At 53.6% G+C, this 18,878-nt stretch overlaps 5 protein-coding genes across 5 annotated transcripts; 4 read left to right on the top strand and 1 right to left on the bottom strand.

Moving 5' to 3' along the window:
- Nucleotides 1–275: 275 nt before the first annotated feature.
- Nucleotides 276–3,559, top strand: CHOL-1 (regulation of circadian rhythm; the record flags this gene model as incomplete). The annotated part of the gene is made up of 4 exons (XM_040926183.1): nt 276–489; nt 602–1,562; nt 1,768–3,412; nt 3,482–3,559. The coding sequence occupies 4 exons, from the start codon at nt 276–278 to the stop codon at nt 3,557–3,559; spliced, it is 2,898 nt and encodes a 965-aa protein (XP_040778960.1).
- A 741-nt stretch (nt 3,560–4,300) lies between these two features.
- Nucleotides 4,301–5,050, bottom strand: M406DRAFT_338658 (uncharacterized protein; the record flags this gene model as incomplete). The annotated part of the gene is made up of 1 exon (XM_040921368.1): nt 4,301–5,050. One exon carries the CDS (start codon nt 5,048–5,050, stop codon nt 4,301–4,303), a length of 750 nt encoding a protein of 249 aa, XP_040778959.1.
- A 726-nt stretch (nt 5,051–5,776) lies between these two features.
- On the top strand, nt 5,777–6,943 carry M406DRAFT_252069 (uncharacterized protein; the record flags this gene model as incomplete). Its single annotated transcript, XM_040916812.1, has 1 exon — nt 5,777–6,943. One exon carries the CDS (start codon nt 5,777–5,779, stop codon nt 6,941–6,943), a length of 1,167 nt encoding a protein of 388 aa, XP_040778958.1.
- A 2,970-nt stretch (nt 6,944–9,913) lies between these two features.
- On the top strand, nt 9,914–11,997 carry M406DRAFT_321818 (uncharacterized protein). The gene has a single exon (XM_040919556.1). It carries the CDS (start codon nt 10,156–10,158, stop codon nt 11,779–11,781), a length of 1,626 nt encoding a protein of 541 aa, XP_040778957.1. The 5' UTR covers nt 9,914–10,155; the 3' UTR covers nt 11,782–11,997.
- A 2,074-nt stretch (nt 11,998–14,071) lies between these two features.
- Nucleotides 14,072–15,690, top strand: M406DRAFT_329041 (uncharacterized protein; the record flags this gene model as incomplete). The annotated part of the gene is made up of 5 exons (XM_040920386.1): nt 14,072–14,157; nt 14,209–14,231; nt 14,298–14,462; nt 14,737–14,761; nt 14,994–15,690. 5 exons carry the CDS (start codon nt 14,072–14,074, stop codon nt 15,688–15,690), a joined length of 996 nt encoding a protein of 331 aa, XP_040778956.1.
- Between the last annotated feature and the right edge of the window lie 3,188 nt (nt 15,691–18,878).

Below are 18,878 nucleotides of genomic sequence, written 5' to 3'. Positions count from 1 at the left end.
ACCGTCAACAACCGCAGCAGCGCCGAAACAAATACACAAACACACAGAGAGTTTTGGAAGCTGCCGAATTGCTTTGCGACTTGCCGCTTTCGTCCAGCCGACTTCCTGTTTACCCACTCCTCCTCCTCAACCTCGATTCCTTGTCGTCGTCAAGGTCTCCCCCTCAACCCTCTCTCCTTCCACATGATACGGCACGGGCACCAGACTGCTCCCCTTTCTTTCTTTTTCCCTTTCTCAACGATCCTCCCCTATCATCCTTGACTTCAACTTCGGGGATGAGCTCTTCTGCGGATTTTCCTGCCACGGACGCCACCTTGCGCCAGCGTGTCACGGCCTCATCTGAAGTTGCGCCGCCTTCTTCTGACCACAAGGTTGCCGCTACTGAGGACCTCAAAATCACAGGACCCATTGATAAAGATGCCCAGGCTGCCCAGCATGGTGACACTGCAAAGTCGAGCAAGACCTATGGTCGCACACCAGATGGCACAGGTAATTATAAAACCTCTTTGTTTTGTCCCCCCCCCCCCGGTCGCACCCTTCTCAGCGAAGATAGTCAACCGCTGACCAATGTCTTGGGGTAAATAATTCACCACCACCACAGTCTTCATTGTCCCAACGACCCATGACATGGTCTCCCAGCTCTTCGACCCTCGAGAACCAAAGAACCTGTCTGATGCCATTGTGCTTGCCATCCTCGTCCTACATGCCTTGGTAGCCTATCTGCTGCCAGCTGACCTGCGGAAGCCTGTTGTCGCCGCCGTCTTCATCTTTTGGAGGGCTTCTTACAATGTGGGCATCGGCGTTCTCCTCCAGCAGCAGTCCTATAGCAGGCTGATGGTGGCATGGGCGAGGCGCTGGAAGCTTTTCGTGAACCCCTCGACCGGCGAGAACCCGCGCCCGGCCCTGTACCGCTTTCTCAAGCACGAGCTCGAAGCCAAGATCCCCGAGGACTACAAGTTCGACGAGGCGCCGCTCGAGTACAACACCTGGCTGGTCTTCCGCAGGCTGGTTGACCTGATCCTCATGTGCGACTTTGTGTCCTACTGCCTCTTCGCTGTCGCCTGTGCCCACGTCCCCGACGGGGAGACCCCGCTGCTGTTCCTATGCCGCTGGTCTGTCGGCATCGCGCTCTTCCTCTTCAACCTCTGGGTCAAGCTGGATGCCCACCGCGTCGTCAAGGACTACGCCTGGTACTGGGGTGACTTCTTCTACCTGATCGACCAGGAGCTGACCTTTGATGGCGTCTTCGAGTGCGCACCCCACCCCATGTACTCCATCGGCTACGCCGGCTACTATGGCATCAGCGCCATGGCTGCCAGCTACGAGGTCCTCTTCATCTCCATTGCTGCCCACGTGGCCCAGCTCGTCTTCCTGGTGGTCGTGGAGAACCCCCATATTGACAAGACGTATAATCCACCCCCGCCGAGGAAGTCTCGCTCCGGGTCAGACCGTGAAGAACCCTTCCAGCCTGTGGATGATGTGTCGAGAGAGGCATTGGCACCCGTGCACAATATCCTGGGCCTCAGAAACATTGACCTGTTCCGCTCAACCGACTACTCTGTGTACGTGTTTTATTTATCCCCCCTGGAGAGAACGAAAGAGATCCTTCTGGAGCCTCCTTCCCCCCCCCCCCCCCCCAAAAAAAAAAAAGGACTTCCTATTCTCTCCGCCCGGATACATGTATTGAGAACATCAATGTGTGAAAAAAGTGATGAATTATGTTCCATCCCAGTATGAAATACGTGACTAATCCAAAACGTGTGATAGAATTGTGGCCTCAATTTACGTGGCTGTCCTAGCCCTGGTCACACCGTCCACTCCGACCTACCAGTTCCTCTTCTTCGTGCATGCCCTCCTGTGGCGTCTGTGGTACTGCGTAGGTATCGGCATCCTCCTGACCCTGCAGTCCAAGGAGAAAATGATCACTAGGCATTTTGTCAAGTATGGCGACAACGCCTTGGAGGCATGGCGCCAGTGGAAGGGACTGTATCATTTCAGCATGACTTTGAGTGTTGCGTCGTTCTGCGCTGTGTGCTGGAAGATGTATAGCCTCCCAGAAGACTGGGCTCACGGTTGGGTCATGTTGCGGCACGTCATCGGCATCAGCCTGATTGCCCTCCAGATCTGGACCTTTGTGAGCGTCTACGAATCACTTGGCGAATTCGGGTGGTTCTATGGAGACTTCTTCTTCGACCACAAGGCCAAGCTGACGTACAAGTCCATCTATCGATTCCTGAACAACCCAGAGCGCATCATCGGCCTGGCTGGACTGTGGGGCGCCGCGCTCATATGTTGGAGCAGATCAATCGCCCTCTTTGCCCTCCTGAGCCAGATCCTCACCATGTGCTTTATCGAGTACGTCGAGCGGCCGCACATGCACAAGGTGTACGGGTCCAGCAACATCCGGGAAGAGGCCGGCCTGACCAAGTTCATCAAGAAGTCTCTCCCGCCCCCCGTCAAGACATGGTCGTCCAACGTGGACAAGGTCCTGGACGAGACCCGTAACTTTGTGGACGATGTGATCGAGACGGCCGGCCCCGTGCTGGCCACTGGCGTATCAAGCATCGTCCGCGACACCACGGCACTGTTCAACAAGTATCCGGCCAGGCTGACCATCACGAGGCTGTCCCCCCAGCTGGCCGGTTTCAACCCCAAGGACTACTCCCTGGGCATCGAGGGCACCTCAGCGACCTCCCCACTCAGTGAAAGAGCCACTGGGAAGGAGAGTCTGAATGCACGAGTGCCCAAGGACGTCAAGACGTGGGTCTTTGAGTACGGTGCCCCAATCAAGGTGAAGTGGAACGCACCTGCGAACCATGGCAAACAGGACTGGGTGGGCCTCTACATGGTCACCGACAACCGCTCTCGAGAGGTCACCGAGGTCTCGTCGCTAGGCCGCTGGATCCCTGTGTCGCCAGGGTTCTATGGCTCGAGTGACGGCATGGTGACCTCTGACGAGCCGGTGCCCAACTCCAATCTCGTCCGCGGGGAGATGGTCTTCGAAGGGGACAAGCTCTGGTGGACCCAGGGCACTTTTGAGTTCCGCTATCATCACGACGGCACACACCATGTCATGTCCATCAGCGAACCTTTCGAGGTGCGCATCACCCGCTTTGATAACGAGGAGGAGGAGCAGGCCCTTGAGGCACAGACCCAGGGCACGTACGAGCAGGCCATCGCCGAGGCCCTGTTGCCTGTGGTGCGCAACTGCCTTGACCGCGACCCTGACATTGCGCCCAACACGGTGGACGAGCAGTTTGGCAGCCACGTGGAGCGAGACTCCAAGTACGCTAAGCGCGTGGTGTATGCGATCCGCAACATGTTTGGCATCGAGTTCGCGCCGGCCGTTGTCCCAGCCGACGGAAACGTGCGGCGGCTGGCCTGGCGGGTCTGCAACGCCAAACAGGTTCTCGTGAGTAATCTGGCAACTGTCGATTGGAAGGTTTGACCTTTTTTTCTTTTCTTGCTGACATCTGGCCAGGCTCCCTACTCCATGTCCCACTCGAAGGGTCCTTCGACCCCTATCACGGACAGATTCCCGGATGACCTCAAGGAGTGAGTATATATAAAACAGACACGATTTGCATGATACTTTCCAGTGACGTGAATATACATTCATGTATGTATCTATACACAAGATCGATTGAAAAGAAACGAAAAGAACAAGGGCGCGGACGGGCGCTTGTGCATATTGACAACAGAGTATGAAAAACGTTTTGCCGCCAAGGGGAAAGAAATACCAATGAAAATTTTGTGATCTCAATTTTGTGATCTCGCGGGCATAGCTGATGATGAGTGCATGGGGGAGGAGATACCACTTCTTTCTATATCTGTTACAAGCAATAAAAATTCGATGCACTACCTTTTGGTGATATTCTTCACGAGTAAATCAAGACGCCAATGAAAATAATTGGGTCGGATCAATTTTTCTTCTACGGCAAAGGCATTATACCACAGCGAATCTATGGTTGGATCTACTCCATTTGGTATTTATCTGCCTGAAACGGTTCATGTGGCCTCAGGTGACTATTGACTGGTACTATCGAGTCGGAGTTTCTTTTCTCTTTCGAAGACAACCTTCTCCCACCCCCTGCCTCTTATCTTACTGGGTATCATCATATGAGAAGTTGCAGGCTCAATATCTCGTCATAACGGCAATCATGGAGCAGCAGGGCCCCTTCCCTCAAGCAGAACCTTCCCACCCCCTTCCCCCTTTCTCACTCTCTCGCTCTCGCTCTCTCTCTCACTCCCTCTCTCTCTCTCTCACTCTCACTCCTATACACGTATATAGCACGCCCTCTCAAGCAGCCCCGCCAACCATCCTCTTGACCTTCTCAAGCAGCACATGGCTCTCCCGGCCAAGCTTGTGCTGCCCCTGCTGGTGCTGGTGCTGCTGCCTGCCACCACCACCCCGACTCGGCTTGATCCCCCGAGCCTTGAGCATGGCCCTCCGCATCCTGTCCCTGTCGGCAACCTTGTGCGCACGCTCCTCCTCGCGCCGTCTCTGTTCTGCCGCGCGGGCCTCCGCCTCGGCCTTCTTGCGTGAGCCCTCTTGTAGGGCCTTCTCGTAGTAGTCTGGCCGCCGGCGGTTGTTGTTGCTGTTGTTGTTGTTGTTGTTTCTCGGCTGCTTCTCGCGGCGGGGCGGTGGTGGTGGTGCGGTGCCGCTTTCGTCGTGGCCTGGTCTTGGGTTTGCTGGGTGGTCTTGGTCGTCATCGAGGAGAGCCTGGCGCTCGGGGTGGATCTGGGACTCGGCTTCTTGCTGGGTGTTGTCGTTGTTGTTGTCGTTGGTTTGTTGTTGTTGTTGTTGTTGTTGTGACACTGTCTTTTCCTGCTGCTGCTGCTGCTGCTCCACTTCCGCTTTCACTTTCTTGTACGCCTTCTTGATTTTGGCCTTGTGGATGAGGTCTTCCTTGATTTTGGTGTTTTTCCTTCTCCAGGCACCGTCTGGCAGGTTTTCTGGCCCGACGCGGAAACCCTTTCTTTTTTTGGGCTCTGGGTTGGAGGCGTCGGTGGAGGGGTCAATGTCTTGGTGGGGGCGTTTGGGCGCCATTGTGAGGATGGTGATATTGTTGTCGTAGTAGTAGTGAAAGTTGTTGTAATTGTAGAGGTTGTGACTGAAGTTGGGGGTGAGGAACTATGCTGTGAGACTGAAAAAAGTTCAAGGCTTGTCTTTTGTCCGATAAGGCAAAGAAATATAGCTTATCGGCTCTGGTGGTACTGAGCATGCAAGTACTGCAGGTGGGACCTTGATGGACAGAGAGCCGCAAACCCTTGTAAGACTGGGGACTATTTTTTCTCCCGATGGACTTTTTTTTTATTTTTATTTTTACTTTGGCCGCGAGTTTTTAGAAGCGACCGAGGAGAGAGTGTGTGAGAGAATAGCTCGCTCGCTGCCTCGGCTCCAAGCCAGCCAAACTTTGGGCCGATCCGAGTCGGGTATATTCGGCCAAGTCGGATTAAGAGCTCTAAATAGCGCATTCATACCCTGGCGGGTGAATCTTTTTAGCGGCTGGCAACAGAAGCCCCCAGGCCTAAAGGGTGCTCCACAGCCCGAGTCTCAGGCTTTTTGGCCGCGAGAAAGATAGTAGTAGCACAGCAGAGAGAAGAGATAGCTTCCACATCTTCGTCCTCGCCTCCCACCACCAATCTTGTGCACTATCCACACACCACCTCTCCTCTCTCTCTCTCCTCTCTCCTTTCTGACGAAGACGACAGACTTCAAACATCCCACCCAGCGTCTGTTCTTCGATTCATACGAATTACTGCTCTGATCAAGATGCTGGCCGTTCGATCCATCGCTGGCCCCGCGAGGCGCCAGTTCGTCAGTGCAGCTCCCCGCGCCGCGGCGCCGTTCGTCCTCGCCCAGACACAGCGCCAGACCAGGAGGTGGGCGTCGGACGACTCCAGGGTGGCCAAGTACAACGGCGTCAAGGACAGCAATGGCAACTTCCCCGTGTCCCTGATCGAGGGTGACGGTATCGGCCCAGAGATCTCGCAGGCCGTCAAGGACATCTTTGCTGCGGCCAAGGCACCCGTGTCGTGGGAGCCCGTCGACGTCACCCCCATTATCAAGGACGGGCGCACCGCGATCCCCGACTCGGCCATCGAGAGCATCGAGCGCAACAAGGTCGCCCTCAAGGGGCCCCTGGCCACGCCCGTCGGCAAGGGCCACGTCTCGCTCAACCTGACCCTCCGCCGCACCTTCAACCTGTTCGCCAACCTGCGGCCCTGCCGCTCCGTCGCCGGCTACAAGACCCCCTACGATGGCGTCGACACCGTCCTGATCCGCGAGAACACAGAGGGCGAGTACTCGGGCATTGAGCACACCGTGGTCGACGGCGTCGTGCAGAGCATCAAGCTCATCACCCGCGAGGCCTCGGAGCGCGTCCTGCGCTTTGCTTTCCAGCACGCCCAGGAGATCGGCCGCAACAAGGTGCGCGTCGTGCACAAGGCCACCATCATGAAGCTGTCGGACGGCCTGTTCCTGTCGACCGCCCACGACGTGGCCAAGGAGTTCCCGGGCATCGAGCTCGACTCGGAGCTGCTCGACAACACCTGCCTCAAGATGACCACCGACCCTCTCCCCTACAACGACAAGGTTCTGGTCATGCCCAACCTGTACGGTGACATTCTGTCCGACATGTGCGCCGGCCTGATCGGCGGCCTGGGCCTGACCCCCTCCGGCAACATTGGCGACGAGTGCTCCATCTTCGAGGCCGTCCACGGCTCTGCCCCCGACATCGCCGGCAAGGGCCTCGCCAACCCCACCGCCCTCCTCCTGTCCTCCATGATGATGCTGCGCCACATGGGCCTGGGCGACTACGCCGACCGTATCGAGAAGGCTGCCTTTGCCACCCTGGCTGAGGGCAAGACCCTGACCGGTGACCTGGGCGGCAAGGCCAAGACGCACGAGTTCGCCGGTGCCATCATCGAGAAGCTGTAGGGCATTTATTCTTGAAACGACTATGAGGAGCAAATTGGAGCGGTTTAGGTTTGGGACGAGGACGACGACGACGACGACGACAATCACACCTCTCTCTCTCCCTCCCCCCCTCTCTCTTCTACAACGCGAGCGACACTAGAACCGATAAACCCAACGCACTACTGGAAAAATCTATACGGCGGGCCACCTCTCAGGTACTATTATCATTATTACTATCATTAGGGGGGCACCGGCTCAGGCGGAGGAAAGGCTTGGAGTGTTAGGGAACAAACAGAGGGTTGGCTGGGAGGGGAGTTTCTTTGGTGAATAGAAGGGTGGAAACCAACAAAAAAATACACACGCATGCAGCATCTTTCGGCGCCTCGTCAACGGTGGTGGTCTTCTTCGTTTGATAAGAAGGGACAAGAGGACGTGGGAAGGATATACCTCACGGTTCGATTACAGGGGAGGCGGTGGAGAGGAATGGGCAGACTGAACGAGGGAACTGTAGACTGTACATCATGTAGTTCTACAAACGCATTAAGTTTTTATTTATTTTTAAAAAAACAACTACGGCTGCATGTTTCTGTCCGTCCTCGATCTTTGGGCACCCTTTCTTCTTCTGTTTCTTCTTCCTTGTCTCTTTCGATTGTTCCCCTTTTCCCCTGGCTTTTCGAAACATGAAACATGAAAACAAGTCCATTGTGCATAGTGAATAAGCATCCTCTTCTCTGAAAAAAGATGGGAATGAACGTCATGACTTACATGCCGTTTTGAGTCGGGCCCTTGGCGCCGTGAGCGATTGGACCTCGTCACACAAAAAAAAAAAGAGTTTGCTGTGTGTGTTGCAGAGGTTGATCTAATTAGGGGACGAATGGAAGAGAGGGAGGGGAGGGGGACCCTTGTCCAACAAGGTCTGATGAGAATGGGGCTGGGAAGGGGCGAGGGGACAGGCACCGCATGCTTACTTCATAATGACAAGTGTAGTACTTGGGATAAATAAAGTGAACTGAAGCGAATAACTGCTGTGTGACATCAGTGTTATGTAGCATGTTTTAACATATTTGCCCGAGTTTTGAGTTGGCACAATGTTGTTGCAGTGGCAGCAGCAGAAGCATGCCATCATTCAGAAGTGTTGACCAGGATCCATGCATCCTATCCATGTATCCCTCCTCCGCTTCCGGCGGGCCATTACATACAGTGAAATCATGGGTCTGCGCAGCTCATTCCCTCTCTAACGACTTACCAAACGGCAGCTGCGTTGGTCGATCAAATTGACTCACACCTTCTTTTTAAGAAAGAAACTCACTTCACGACTTATGCCCTTGCTTTGACTTCTGACTCTTTGCATTCATTGTACAGACCACCTCTTTCCCCCACCATTTCATGCTGTAAACTTGTTGGTTGTATGAGGCTTTGAGGCTGCAGATTGATTTACCCACCCCTGTGATGATATTATTATTATTATTGACCCAGCACATGACGACAACTCCCTGTTCCAGCACTGTCGATGAGTACATACTTTAGCCTCAACCTCTCATCCCAAGACAGACCACCGACGGCCGGGACAACGACGACCACCGACCACCAACCACCACAGCAAATACACTGATTGGAAGGCGCAAAAACACCCCATTTAGACCATCCACCGTCGTGCGACGTAATCCATACAGATCCTCTCACGGAATCCCATAGCTTACCTTCCTCAAACCTCTTACTTTCTCACCCAGAATCCCTCCTAAAAAGGCAACATCCTCTCACAGTTTGGTCAGAGACACGGGGTCCGTTGGATCCGCAACCCAGCTCGAACACCCTATCTACCTTGTCGTCTGTCCTATCTATTATCTCTGTTCTTCCCATTGTACCACCAAACCTCTCCCCACTCAGCAGCCTGCGGGCCCGAGGAGCCGCCACCCTTTGTCCCTGCGGTTGGCAGCAGGCAGGCTGTGTGCTTGGTCTCTGGATGACCACCCGACCCGATACGACGACCACTTTCCTTCGGTATAGAAAAATAGGGAAGGAGGATAACACAGAAAGTGTGTCTATAAGACGCAGGTGGAGGACACAAAATATTCCCTCGTGATAGCCCACCCGCGGTCTTGAAAAGGACCTTGGGTGGTCAAACCCCCTCTCCCCTTCCTGTCCACAATCTTTCACAACAATTGTACCCCATTCTCCGTCCGGACCTGGCCCTCGTTCTTCAACGACTTTGTACTGGGGACTGTTTTTTCCCTTGCTTTCCTAACAGGCAACGAGGATGCCATTCTTTCGAGAGAGTCATGACGACGATGACGTCCGTCCGCCGCCGGCTACCGAAGCCGACGTCGTCTCCCGACCACTTCCGATCCACGGCCTGCGCCACTCAAGGAGACAGGCTCCTGCCTCTGAACAGCTGGGCCGCGGGCTCTCTGAGGAGAGCATACGAACCGAGTTCTGTGAAGGCCCCCTGGCAGACGACCTCGAGATCATCAGGACGAGCCATCCCGAGCCGGAGCGCTGCATCACCGCGGCCACTTCAGATAGGGCGGAGCTGATAGAGCGGCTCAAGAGGGGTGAGAGCCCTACCTGGGTGCCTACTCGAAAGGTACGCTCTTCTGTCCGTGTGTATTTGTGTGTGTATGCACACATAAGAGACAAGACTCCCACTGCCGATTCTCATTCCGAGAGACTGTACTAGGATTACTGACCGGGTTTTGTAGCTCGACTCTTACTTCCCTCGAGATGGGTCACGCGACCACTCGCTCAGTCCTAGACCGAGGTCGAGAGGCTCCCCAGGACTTCTCACTGCTTCGATAACCAAGGACAAGACGGATGCCGAGCAGGCAAAAGAGACGGATCCGGCAGAGAGGATGCAGGAAGGCCTGAACATAGAGCGACCCAGGTCTGCTCTACATAGCGGCGACTTTACACAACACACGTCTACACCGCGGTACGATGAAGCAGGGAAGCGGGGCAGGGGAGACGGGGAGGAGGACGACGATGACGACGGCGGGGAGAGGGAAGCATGTATTCCAGACAGGCACTCTGCATGGTTTGCAACATCACCACCGAGAGACTTCACGCCTTTCAGGTTCGAGGGCCAAACCCCCTTCCCAGACCTGCCTCCATCCTCGGCAGGATACAGATCCTCGCCACCATCGCTCTCCTCGTCGCTGTCATCCAGCTTCATCTTCAAACCCCCCACCAGCCCCCTGGTCCAGTCCGAGAGCAACGACGACCTCAGCATACACGCCATGGAGCTGGACCCCAGCACACCGAGCAGGATGCCCCGGAGGCAGACCTTGCACACATTCCACTCACCCCAGAATATACCCATCACGGCGCAGAGGATCCCGACCGTGCGCCGAGAGACAACATTTCCCTACCAGGCCCACCAGCCGAGAAAGTCTCTCACGTCTGTCCCCACGGCTGAGCGGTTCATAGCGTCGTCCGTGTCGCCCCAGAAGATCTCTCCCTACGCGGTCTCTCGGAGGTCCTCTGTGGCCCTCGACTCGTCGTCTCCCCTGCAGCGGACCTCCATGGTAGGCTCGTATGAGGAGAGCATCCTGCGGGGCAGGATGTCCACCTCTCCTTCTAAGCCGCTGGACTTCCTCGCCCAGATCGGCGTGCTGGGGCTGGGCAACTGCAAGAGCAGCCTCCGCTGCCCGGCCCATGTCACCCTGCCTTTCCCTGCCGTCTTCTACAGCTACGCCAGCACCCCTCATGGCCGCTCTAAGAGCGACGACGGGCCCAGTCCCTACGTGGGGTCCATCGATTTGGAGAATGGTCTTCCCAGCAACCTAGAAGGCTCGAGAGCGCGGCGCAGGTCTGGGCAGAGGGAGAGAGGCAGCGGCCGGCGGTCCAGGGCCGGCAGCGTCGGGCCGGATGTTGAGATGGGTGGTGTGGATGACAGCACTAGCCAGCGAGTACCGGACTCGCGCGAGATGGCCAAGAAACGTCGGCGGGCTGGCTCGTCCTCGCCCAGGGCCCCGCCAGGCGGCAGCTATCGCATCCCAGAGAAGGGCCAGATCCAGATCATCATCAAGAACCAGAACAAGACCGCCGTAAAGCTGTTCCTCGTGCCATACGATCTCGCCGGCATGGAGGCCGGCACCAAGACGTTTATCCGCCAGCGGGCCTATGTCGGCGGTCCCGTAGCCGCCGACAAAGCCGAAGCGACGACCACAACGACCAACACAACGACTGACATCACCGGTACTACCACGATGATCGAGGCCGCCGAGGAGAAGGAGGAGAAGCCCGTTCTGCGGTATCTCGTCCACCTGCATATCTGCTGTCCCGCCAAAGGCAGGTTCTACCTGTACAAGTCCGTCCGCGTCGTCTTCGCCAACCGCGTGCCAGACGGCAAGGAGAGGTTGCGCAACGAGATTACCCTCCCTGAGCCGCGCTTCACACCGTACAAGGCCACCCGTGTCATGCAGCAGCACCAGTACCAGCACCTGCACCCTCACGCGAGGCCAACGCCGTCATCGTTGTCGCACCAGGAGTCATCAGGGCGCGGGTTTTCGTTCGCGCAGGTCGATACTGGGCATTTGATGTCAGACCTGCCGGCTTTCGAGCTCAGGAGAAGGGCCGCGAGCGTACAGGACCATGGGGAGACGGCGATGGCGGCAGAGCTGACAGCAGCTCCTATGCCACCTGTGGCCGGGTTCGTTCCGCTGAACTTCTCTAAGAAGGGTGAGGTCGGGCTTGTTAACGGCGCCGCAGCTGGGCTGGGGGGGCTTGGTGCTGCGGCGAGCGGCGGTGTTGCGGCGGCGGAGAGTCTATTGTCGATGCGGCTGCGGTCGCTGGGGATGCAAGGCGCCTGTCGGGGAGAGATGGATACGGAAGAGGGGGAGATAGATGACGGACGACCATAAGTCTAGTGAAGTAATGAGGGCATCAACATGATATGGGAGGAAGTGGACGTGAACAAGAAAGTGATGGATAACATCATCTCTTGTCAACTGGAATGCTGGGTTGGAGCACCAGGAGGGACGGCTTATGGAGGAGGCAGTCATTTCATGTATATATAAAGGTTGGCCTAGGACCAACTGCAGAATAATCAACGTCACCGACGTGACTAGATCTGATACACCAATGATGTATATTGTGTATGCAAGATATGCACAATGAATGAAATCAATGATCAAAGATTTGAGGGTACGGTCTGAATTTCTGATAGTCCTCCCTCACGCTATATTGCTCCCTTGTATCGTCTCCTGCTGCTTCTGATCATCTTTCATATTCTACAGTGTTACCCTTCGTTCCCCCCCCCCCCCACAACTTTCATTAGTGGTTACTGTCTGGTAATCTAGATGATGATGCTGGGAACTACGAAGTTTGAACGTGGTATCATACGTTGGAGAGAAGAAGCAGGCTGTTCATTTCTACCGGGAGAAGAAGAAAACGATCATCTCCTTCACCTACCAGTGAAGCATGATATGGCGTTGAGAGAAAAGACGTGTCAGCCACGAAACTCCCTGAATCCCCGCATGAAACCGAGGTTCTCGAAGCTGCGTCTATGCTGAGATTGTGGTCATGATTAATCGTGGTGAAATTTCATATGCTGTGAGGGAGTACAGAGTTAAAAGAGACTTCTATTAGGCTGAATATGATGTAGGATGGGGGAAGATCGGATTCCAAATATTGTGCCACTCGACGCATGTTAGTATAATTCTTTACATCTTTGACAACTGTGCTCATGTAAGAGGAACGATAGTCAACCCACTAGCAGGCTTTTACTCGCAGACTCCCTCAGGCTCGCCGGATTTGTGAAAATTCAATATCTATGTTGCGGGATGAGTTTCGAAGTAGTAAATCGTCGTTCAAAATTAGAATGTATTCCCAGCGCGGATAAATATCAACGGTTTCGTATCTTTGGAAGTGAATATAACTTACCGCGCGCTTAGTAGAGAAAGACACTTCAGCTTGAAGTGTCATGGCTAAAAAGTCAGTTGCATTTATCAGCTGGATAATCAGCTACGCCGTAAATTGAGAATTGATTTTTGTGGGATCTGGCCGGGCTTTAACATATTGTGGCCGCCCAGCCCATTCATCGGCACAACTGCCGCTTGATCACCCCTTGGACCACATCCCTGACCACGTTGGGCGATGGATGAGAATCCTGCGAGGGACAAAGAGCGTCTGTAGAGCGGTCGGTGCGACGCGCGGTCCCGAGATACACTCTCCAAGCCAGGGATGCTGCGAATAAGTTGTGATGTGGTAGGAGTCAGAAATGAAGAGACGATGCAATGTTGTCTCTCGCTTACTAACATGCACATGTGGTGATGTATCATTAGACACATCATATAGGAAACTAGTAAGCGCTCGTTCCATGGATAGACGGCGGCACGTAGGCTTGGAACCATTCAGTGTCTTATAGATCACCAGACTGGATCTCAAGATACGGAGGTCTCGGTAGCATAAAGAACCAAAGGAGGGCTGCTCGTCCAACTGGCTTCTTTTGCTGTCTCAGTGCTCGGGATTCGTCGCAGCCGCCCAACGGGCATTCAGCTTCGTCCCAGAAGGAGAACTGAGGTGGATCAGCTTGCGTCGTGGCCGCTTCTGTCCCATGGCGAGTGGTTTGGAACGGTTCTAATCCTGGTAGGAAGGATGACTTGGTGCTGTCGACTCCACGGACCTATCCGTATTACCGACACCGTTTGATACACTGTGGTAAAGTCGGCTGCGGCGCAGGGTCGACAACAGGGTTTGAGATGTGGGAAGAGGGTGAGAGAAGAGAAGAAAACAATAGAAACAAAGACGGAGTCTGCGAAGTATTCTCTGTATGTTCTTGTTGCTGTGGTTTTGAACACTTTGGAGTGTATGCATAATTAGCATCAACTTGCCACCGACACCTCGCAAGTATCAGGAGACTGATGCCCACGAAGAGGACGACAACGAGGCTCTCTCGTGACTTGCCATGATCGGCAGGTTCGCCCGCGGATTAGGATGGGAAGGCTGCGCACCCCTGCCTTCTCTGCTGCTTCGCGAGATTGACCCTGCAGTTGGGAGCTCGTGCAGGAGCCGGACAAGGGATCTGTAACCTCCTATCTGCTCTCTTGATACCCTTCCTTAGCATGCGGCCCTGCTCAATCCTCCTTGCACACCAACCCCACCGGGAAACATCTGATACCACATGGCGGCGTGGAATACGCAGATTCCGCCATGCCCTCTTCGTTCGTGGCCGGCTTTCTCACTCTCTGGCTACCCCTTCCATCTCCCACCTGTTCTGCCTTCTCTTTCTTCTTGTTGTAAATTTTTTGTTCCCATATTCGTTGATCCCCTTCCCTGCCGATCAACAGGTTGGAAGAGCCCGAGAAGTTGCGTAATAAGACGCTGCAAGTACAGTAATTATACGTTGTCCTTGCTCTTACGATGGCTACAACAACAGACAATACGTCGCCTCTGACCAACCGGCCGCGAACCATCCTCGGGTCCTTGACAACAACGTTTACTCCGCCGGCATCGTGCGCCTACAACGCCTGGGTCGGCAACCTGGACAACCCATATACAGCATGGCAGGGTATGGAATGTCTGAGTGGCCAAGTCAACGAAAGTAAGCTGGGAAACATCTCTGATGCCCTCTTCTTCATGCTCTGATTCCATCTGTCAATTTTTATTGGACTAACCGTTTGCCTCTTTGTCTCTCTTTCCCTCCTTGCTTAGTGGTGCCCGCAGAAACATGTTGGCCGGCCACGACACAAGGCGCCGTATATCCAGCATTAAGGTTCAGTGGTTGGGGGTTCTACTCACCGGGCCTGGTGTGCCCGTCGGGATATTATAGTGCCTGCACAGCAACGGCCACTGGGGCTGCGGACTGGAATGTCCAGTTCTCTATGTTGTCAGGAGAGACTGGTGAGTAAAAGACTTCCAGGTGGTGAGCCTTGGTTGGCTCTCTGCCTCGTCGACTTTTTGAAAAAAAACAGGATTTATGTGCTTACTGACCAACGTCTTTGTTATCTATTACAGCGGTTGGATGTTGTCCTACGTACGTGTTATGCCCTGCTTCGGAATGAATTCGCCTTGCCTGCTATTCTTTGGAATATTGTCTAATTGTCCATGATTTTCTTTCTGCAAAATCATATAGTGGCTTCGAATGTTACAACCCCATCTCGGGTGCCTTTCCCGGCCAGACCTGCACACAAACATTCTCTGCGACCAGTCTCACCACGGCACTGTGCAGCTTCGACGGCGTCGGCTTGGGTGGTTCCATGATACCAGGCCTGGGCACATATCCATTAACATGGACCCAGACAACCACGAAATCCACTGTCCTCACCACAGAGACCGCCACCATTACAGCCCTGATCGTATCAGCACCCATGATCCAGATCAACTGGCAGGCCTCCGACAGAGCCGTCCAGACAGGATCGACTGTTAGTAGTGGTGGCAGCAGCAGCAATTCTGTCTCGACCCCGACCTCAACCTCGACTAGCACCGCCTCTTCTGGCGGAGTTACGGCTGGCACACTCGTAGGTGCCATCGTCGGCACTGCAGCAGCCGTCGCATTGATCGCTGCCGCAGCGTTTTTCATCTGGCGCCGCAAGAGGCAGCAGCGAGGGATGAACACCGCCGAAGCAGCCCAGCTGGCGGAGCTGCAGCAATCGTCAGGGGACAATTCGGGCAGGGCGCCGCCGTACGACCAGAAACCGGGAGCATATCGGCCGGCGGCAACAGGCTGGACGGAGCTGGATAGCACGACGGGGGCCTATGAACTTCCTCATGATAATTATCATGGCTCGCCGATGCTTGTTGCTGAGTCTCCAGCCTACTCGAGGACTTGAAGAAGAGGAAGAAGAAGCGACGACAGCATCCGACCGAAGAGCTTTATATTACTGCTTCAGCAATTATTTCTGGGCCTTGTGATGCTGGATTTGGCTATCTTTGAAACCGTAGCTGGGCTGCAGGCGGATATACTGTAATTAAACCGACAAGAGTTTGTCTACAGTAGGGGATCAATTTGTCCATCACCTTCTGCCGAGACAACTGAGAAGCCAACTCAATTTATACCTCGTATTTGCCCCAAATATAACGGAAAGCTACGCTTCTGGCCAAGACGATATCTGGAAGCAGTCTAATATGTTGTCGGACGAGTTGATGGACAACGGAAATGGACACCGCAAAGGCTGTTTTTAGTCTTGATACATAGATGTAAATAATGAATCAAACCATGTAATTTGTCATGATGTATTGATGAACCAGTCCATGGATTGAAATCCAGGGAATTCCGAGGTTGTATAGTATCGTCTGAAGGATGAAGAAACGAAATGTAGTAATCAAGTATTATTGATCAAAGAAACACAAATCCCAAGTCACTTTTGATTAACCCGGTTTCAGAAATCAGTCTCATCGGCCCTGGGATCGTCTTTGATGCCTCTATATGAGACATGTTGGTAAAAGCTGTGACTACAGTGGAACAGGCATTGCATACTGATGGTACGTATATACAGTTTGGGCAATCTTTTAACTGCAGTGTTGATAAGATGATGAAAAGAAAGGATGAGTGAGACCACGTGGGCATTCACACGCTAATTATAGAACCATTTTTGCCTCGGGTTTTTCCTTCTTTATTTTGACGGGGTGCTTTGTGCAGCGGCGTTCTGATCTTCCATTGAATTCTCGAACAAAATTAAGAGGAGCACCAGCGGAACATCTCGGCGGAAACACTCCTCACACTCCAGCACCAGCTTGACTCTGAAGGCAGGATTGATATGCTGGTATTCGCTGTTAATTAGAGAGAGAGAGAGAGAGAGAGTGTGTGTGTGTGTGAGTGTGTGTGCCGAATACAAAGAAGGGCACCGCTACAAATGAAACGGACGAGACAGAATGTGAGCCTACGCAGAAGTGGCTTCTTACAGCAAGCAAGCCCATTGTCTAGCAAGAAGAAATCATCACATATGCTAAATTCGTTAAGAGATAGATAGATAAGAGCGTTGCTAGAGACCGCACCTGAATGGTGCGTGCTGCTTACACAAATGGTTTATATAACGTTGAGCGCTAATCAGTCATTGTCGACACTTGTCTACCTGAAAACTTAGTCAAGCTCTTCCGGGCGATGATGAGACAGGAAGACTCAAATTGGGATAAAGGACATGAAGTCCCAGCTTTATGTTCGCTGTCTAGACTCTAAATTGTATATATACAGATATAGCTCTCGCTCAGCAAGTGCTAGGGTTTAAGATAAAGCACAGCGTGCACATGATGCTTCCACGGCAGCAGTAGCCTTTGTCCCATGATAAGTCCAAAATCGAAGTTGATCGAAGTGTGACGTTGTGCTGCCGTCCCTTGAATATCAGGGGGCTCCCTGATTCAGGGATGCGCTGCCTGGATCATTGCCCTAGATACCGAAGCTCCGGAACCGCCATCCACCAAAGATAAAGAGAAAAGAAGAAAAAAAGTTTCATGGATTTAAACTTTTCATTCTAATGCAACGCTGTGTCGGTGATCGTTTCAAGGGAATTCGTGTAGACTAACACGCCATCACAAGGATAGTGGGCGGTTATGATCTTGGTTGTGGGGGGGAGAATAGGTTGTATGCGGGAGGCGGCGACGCTATTCTCCCTTCACCTCCGCGGAGCCTTTGTTTGAGACCCACTGGACTGACTCGGAGGTGGCGGGAGTGACGTTCAGGTTGTTCTTCGTTCAGTGCGAGCCCGAGGTCGAGGAAGAGCTGACGGAATCTGTAGAGCTAGACCGGGCAGGCTTTGTGCGCTCACTGTTCGAGTGCTCTGTTAGCGGACCGTGGAAGTTCAAGGAGGGCGAGGTTGTTGTTGTTCTCTCGCAGAACTTACTATGTGGAACGATCAGGGAACATCTGGCACTCGTAGCTCGCGCCACCGGTCTTGATGCGGAACTTGAGAGGTTTGGTCTCGAGGACGCTCTTGATGTCCTTTTGGCCGGGGGCAGACGAGGAAGCAGAGGTGGCAGATGTACCGGACATTTTGAAAGTTCGTTAGAGAGAAGAATCTCAAGGGATTTGTTCGGTCTGATGAGGTTTGAGAGCGAAAAATTAGGAACAGTGAAGTTGCAGAGAGCTGGTGTATAATAACGAAGAGTGCAGTGCTAAGAAAAGATAAGTCACGAAACAAGTCAGGTACAATCTGAAATGAAGGCAACTTGGGGATCATGACCAGATATTTATATATTCTACCTACGAACTACATAGTACATTCTGATTAGTGACGACGGAACGGAGAAATGGAACACAAGTGACCGAATACCGAGTTTGTTGCATACTGTATGGTGTAACTGCGTGATTTTGATGCCGCCCTGGATCGTCAGTCCGAAAAGGAACCTACGTTGGCTGCCCCCACACCCACAGATGCATCTGAGATTGATGATGAAGCAATGGTATTACCAAACGCCTCATCTTACTGGGGGGAACCCGCTTCTCAGCCGCGGCTCGTTTATCGGCGCTCTCGGGAACACCAGTCCCCTGACCCAGGGTCCAGGCAACGTGGGAACGTTGGGACCTACCAGAGTACAATGCCGCGGAGTTTTACCTACTCACGAGTCGCCGACTCTGTGGGGAACTTGGCCATCGGGTGGCCCCTCGCAAACCAATACTCTCTTGCTCTTTCTGACAAATATGTCTCGGCTTCTTTGTACACCTTCATCACATGAGAAGGAGATTCGGAATGACGAAAAAGGCGGTAAAAGGCGAGGCGAAGGGAATCATAGGCCGTTGCTTGTCCAACGCTTGGCAAGGCTGAAAAATTGCCCGATGTCGTTTGAGCTATCAATTGAGCCCTGGCTTTTAGCAGCTTGTTCCCAATGCACATCACATATCCTGTTTTCCAGGGGTTCACGGGCGCTTCTAGAAGGCGGTTACGTGAGACGAAGAAGAAGGGGAGAGAAAAAGGAAACCCACTTCGGGGTTCTGTGCAGAGCAGAGCCCGCAAGAAGGGTCTCCCTTGGCCGCGCAAACTACCCCGCGTCTTCGATACACAGATAGCGAAAGCAGTTACCCGGG

Source organism: Cryphonectria parasitica, assembly GCF_011745365.1.
Source record: "Cryphonectria parasitica EP155 unplaced genomic scaffold M406scaffold_3, whole genome shotgun sequence".
In the NCBI taxonomy this organism is placed as follows: domain Eukaryota; kingdom Fungi; phylum Ascomycota; class Sordariomycetes; order Diaporthales; family Cryphonectriaceae; genus Cryphonectria; species Cryphonectria parasitica.
This window is presented reverse-complemented; position numbering and strand designations above follow the sequence as displayed.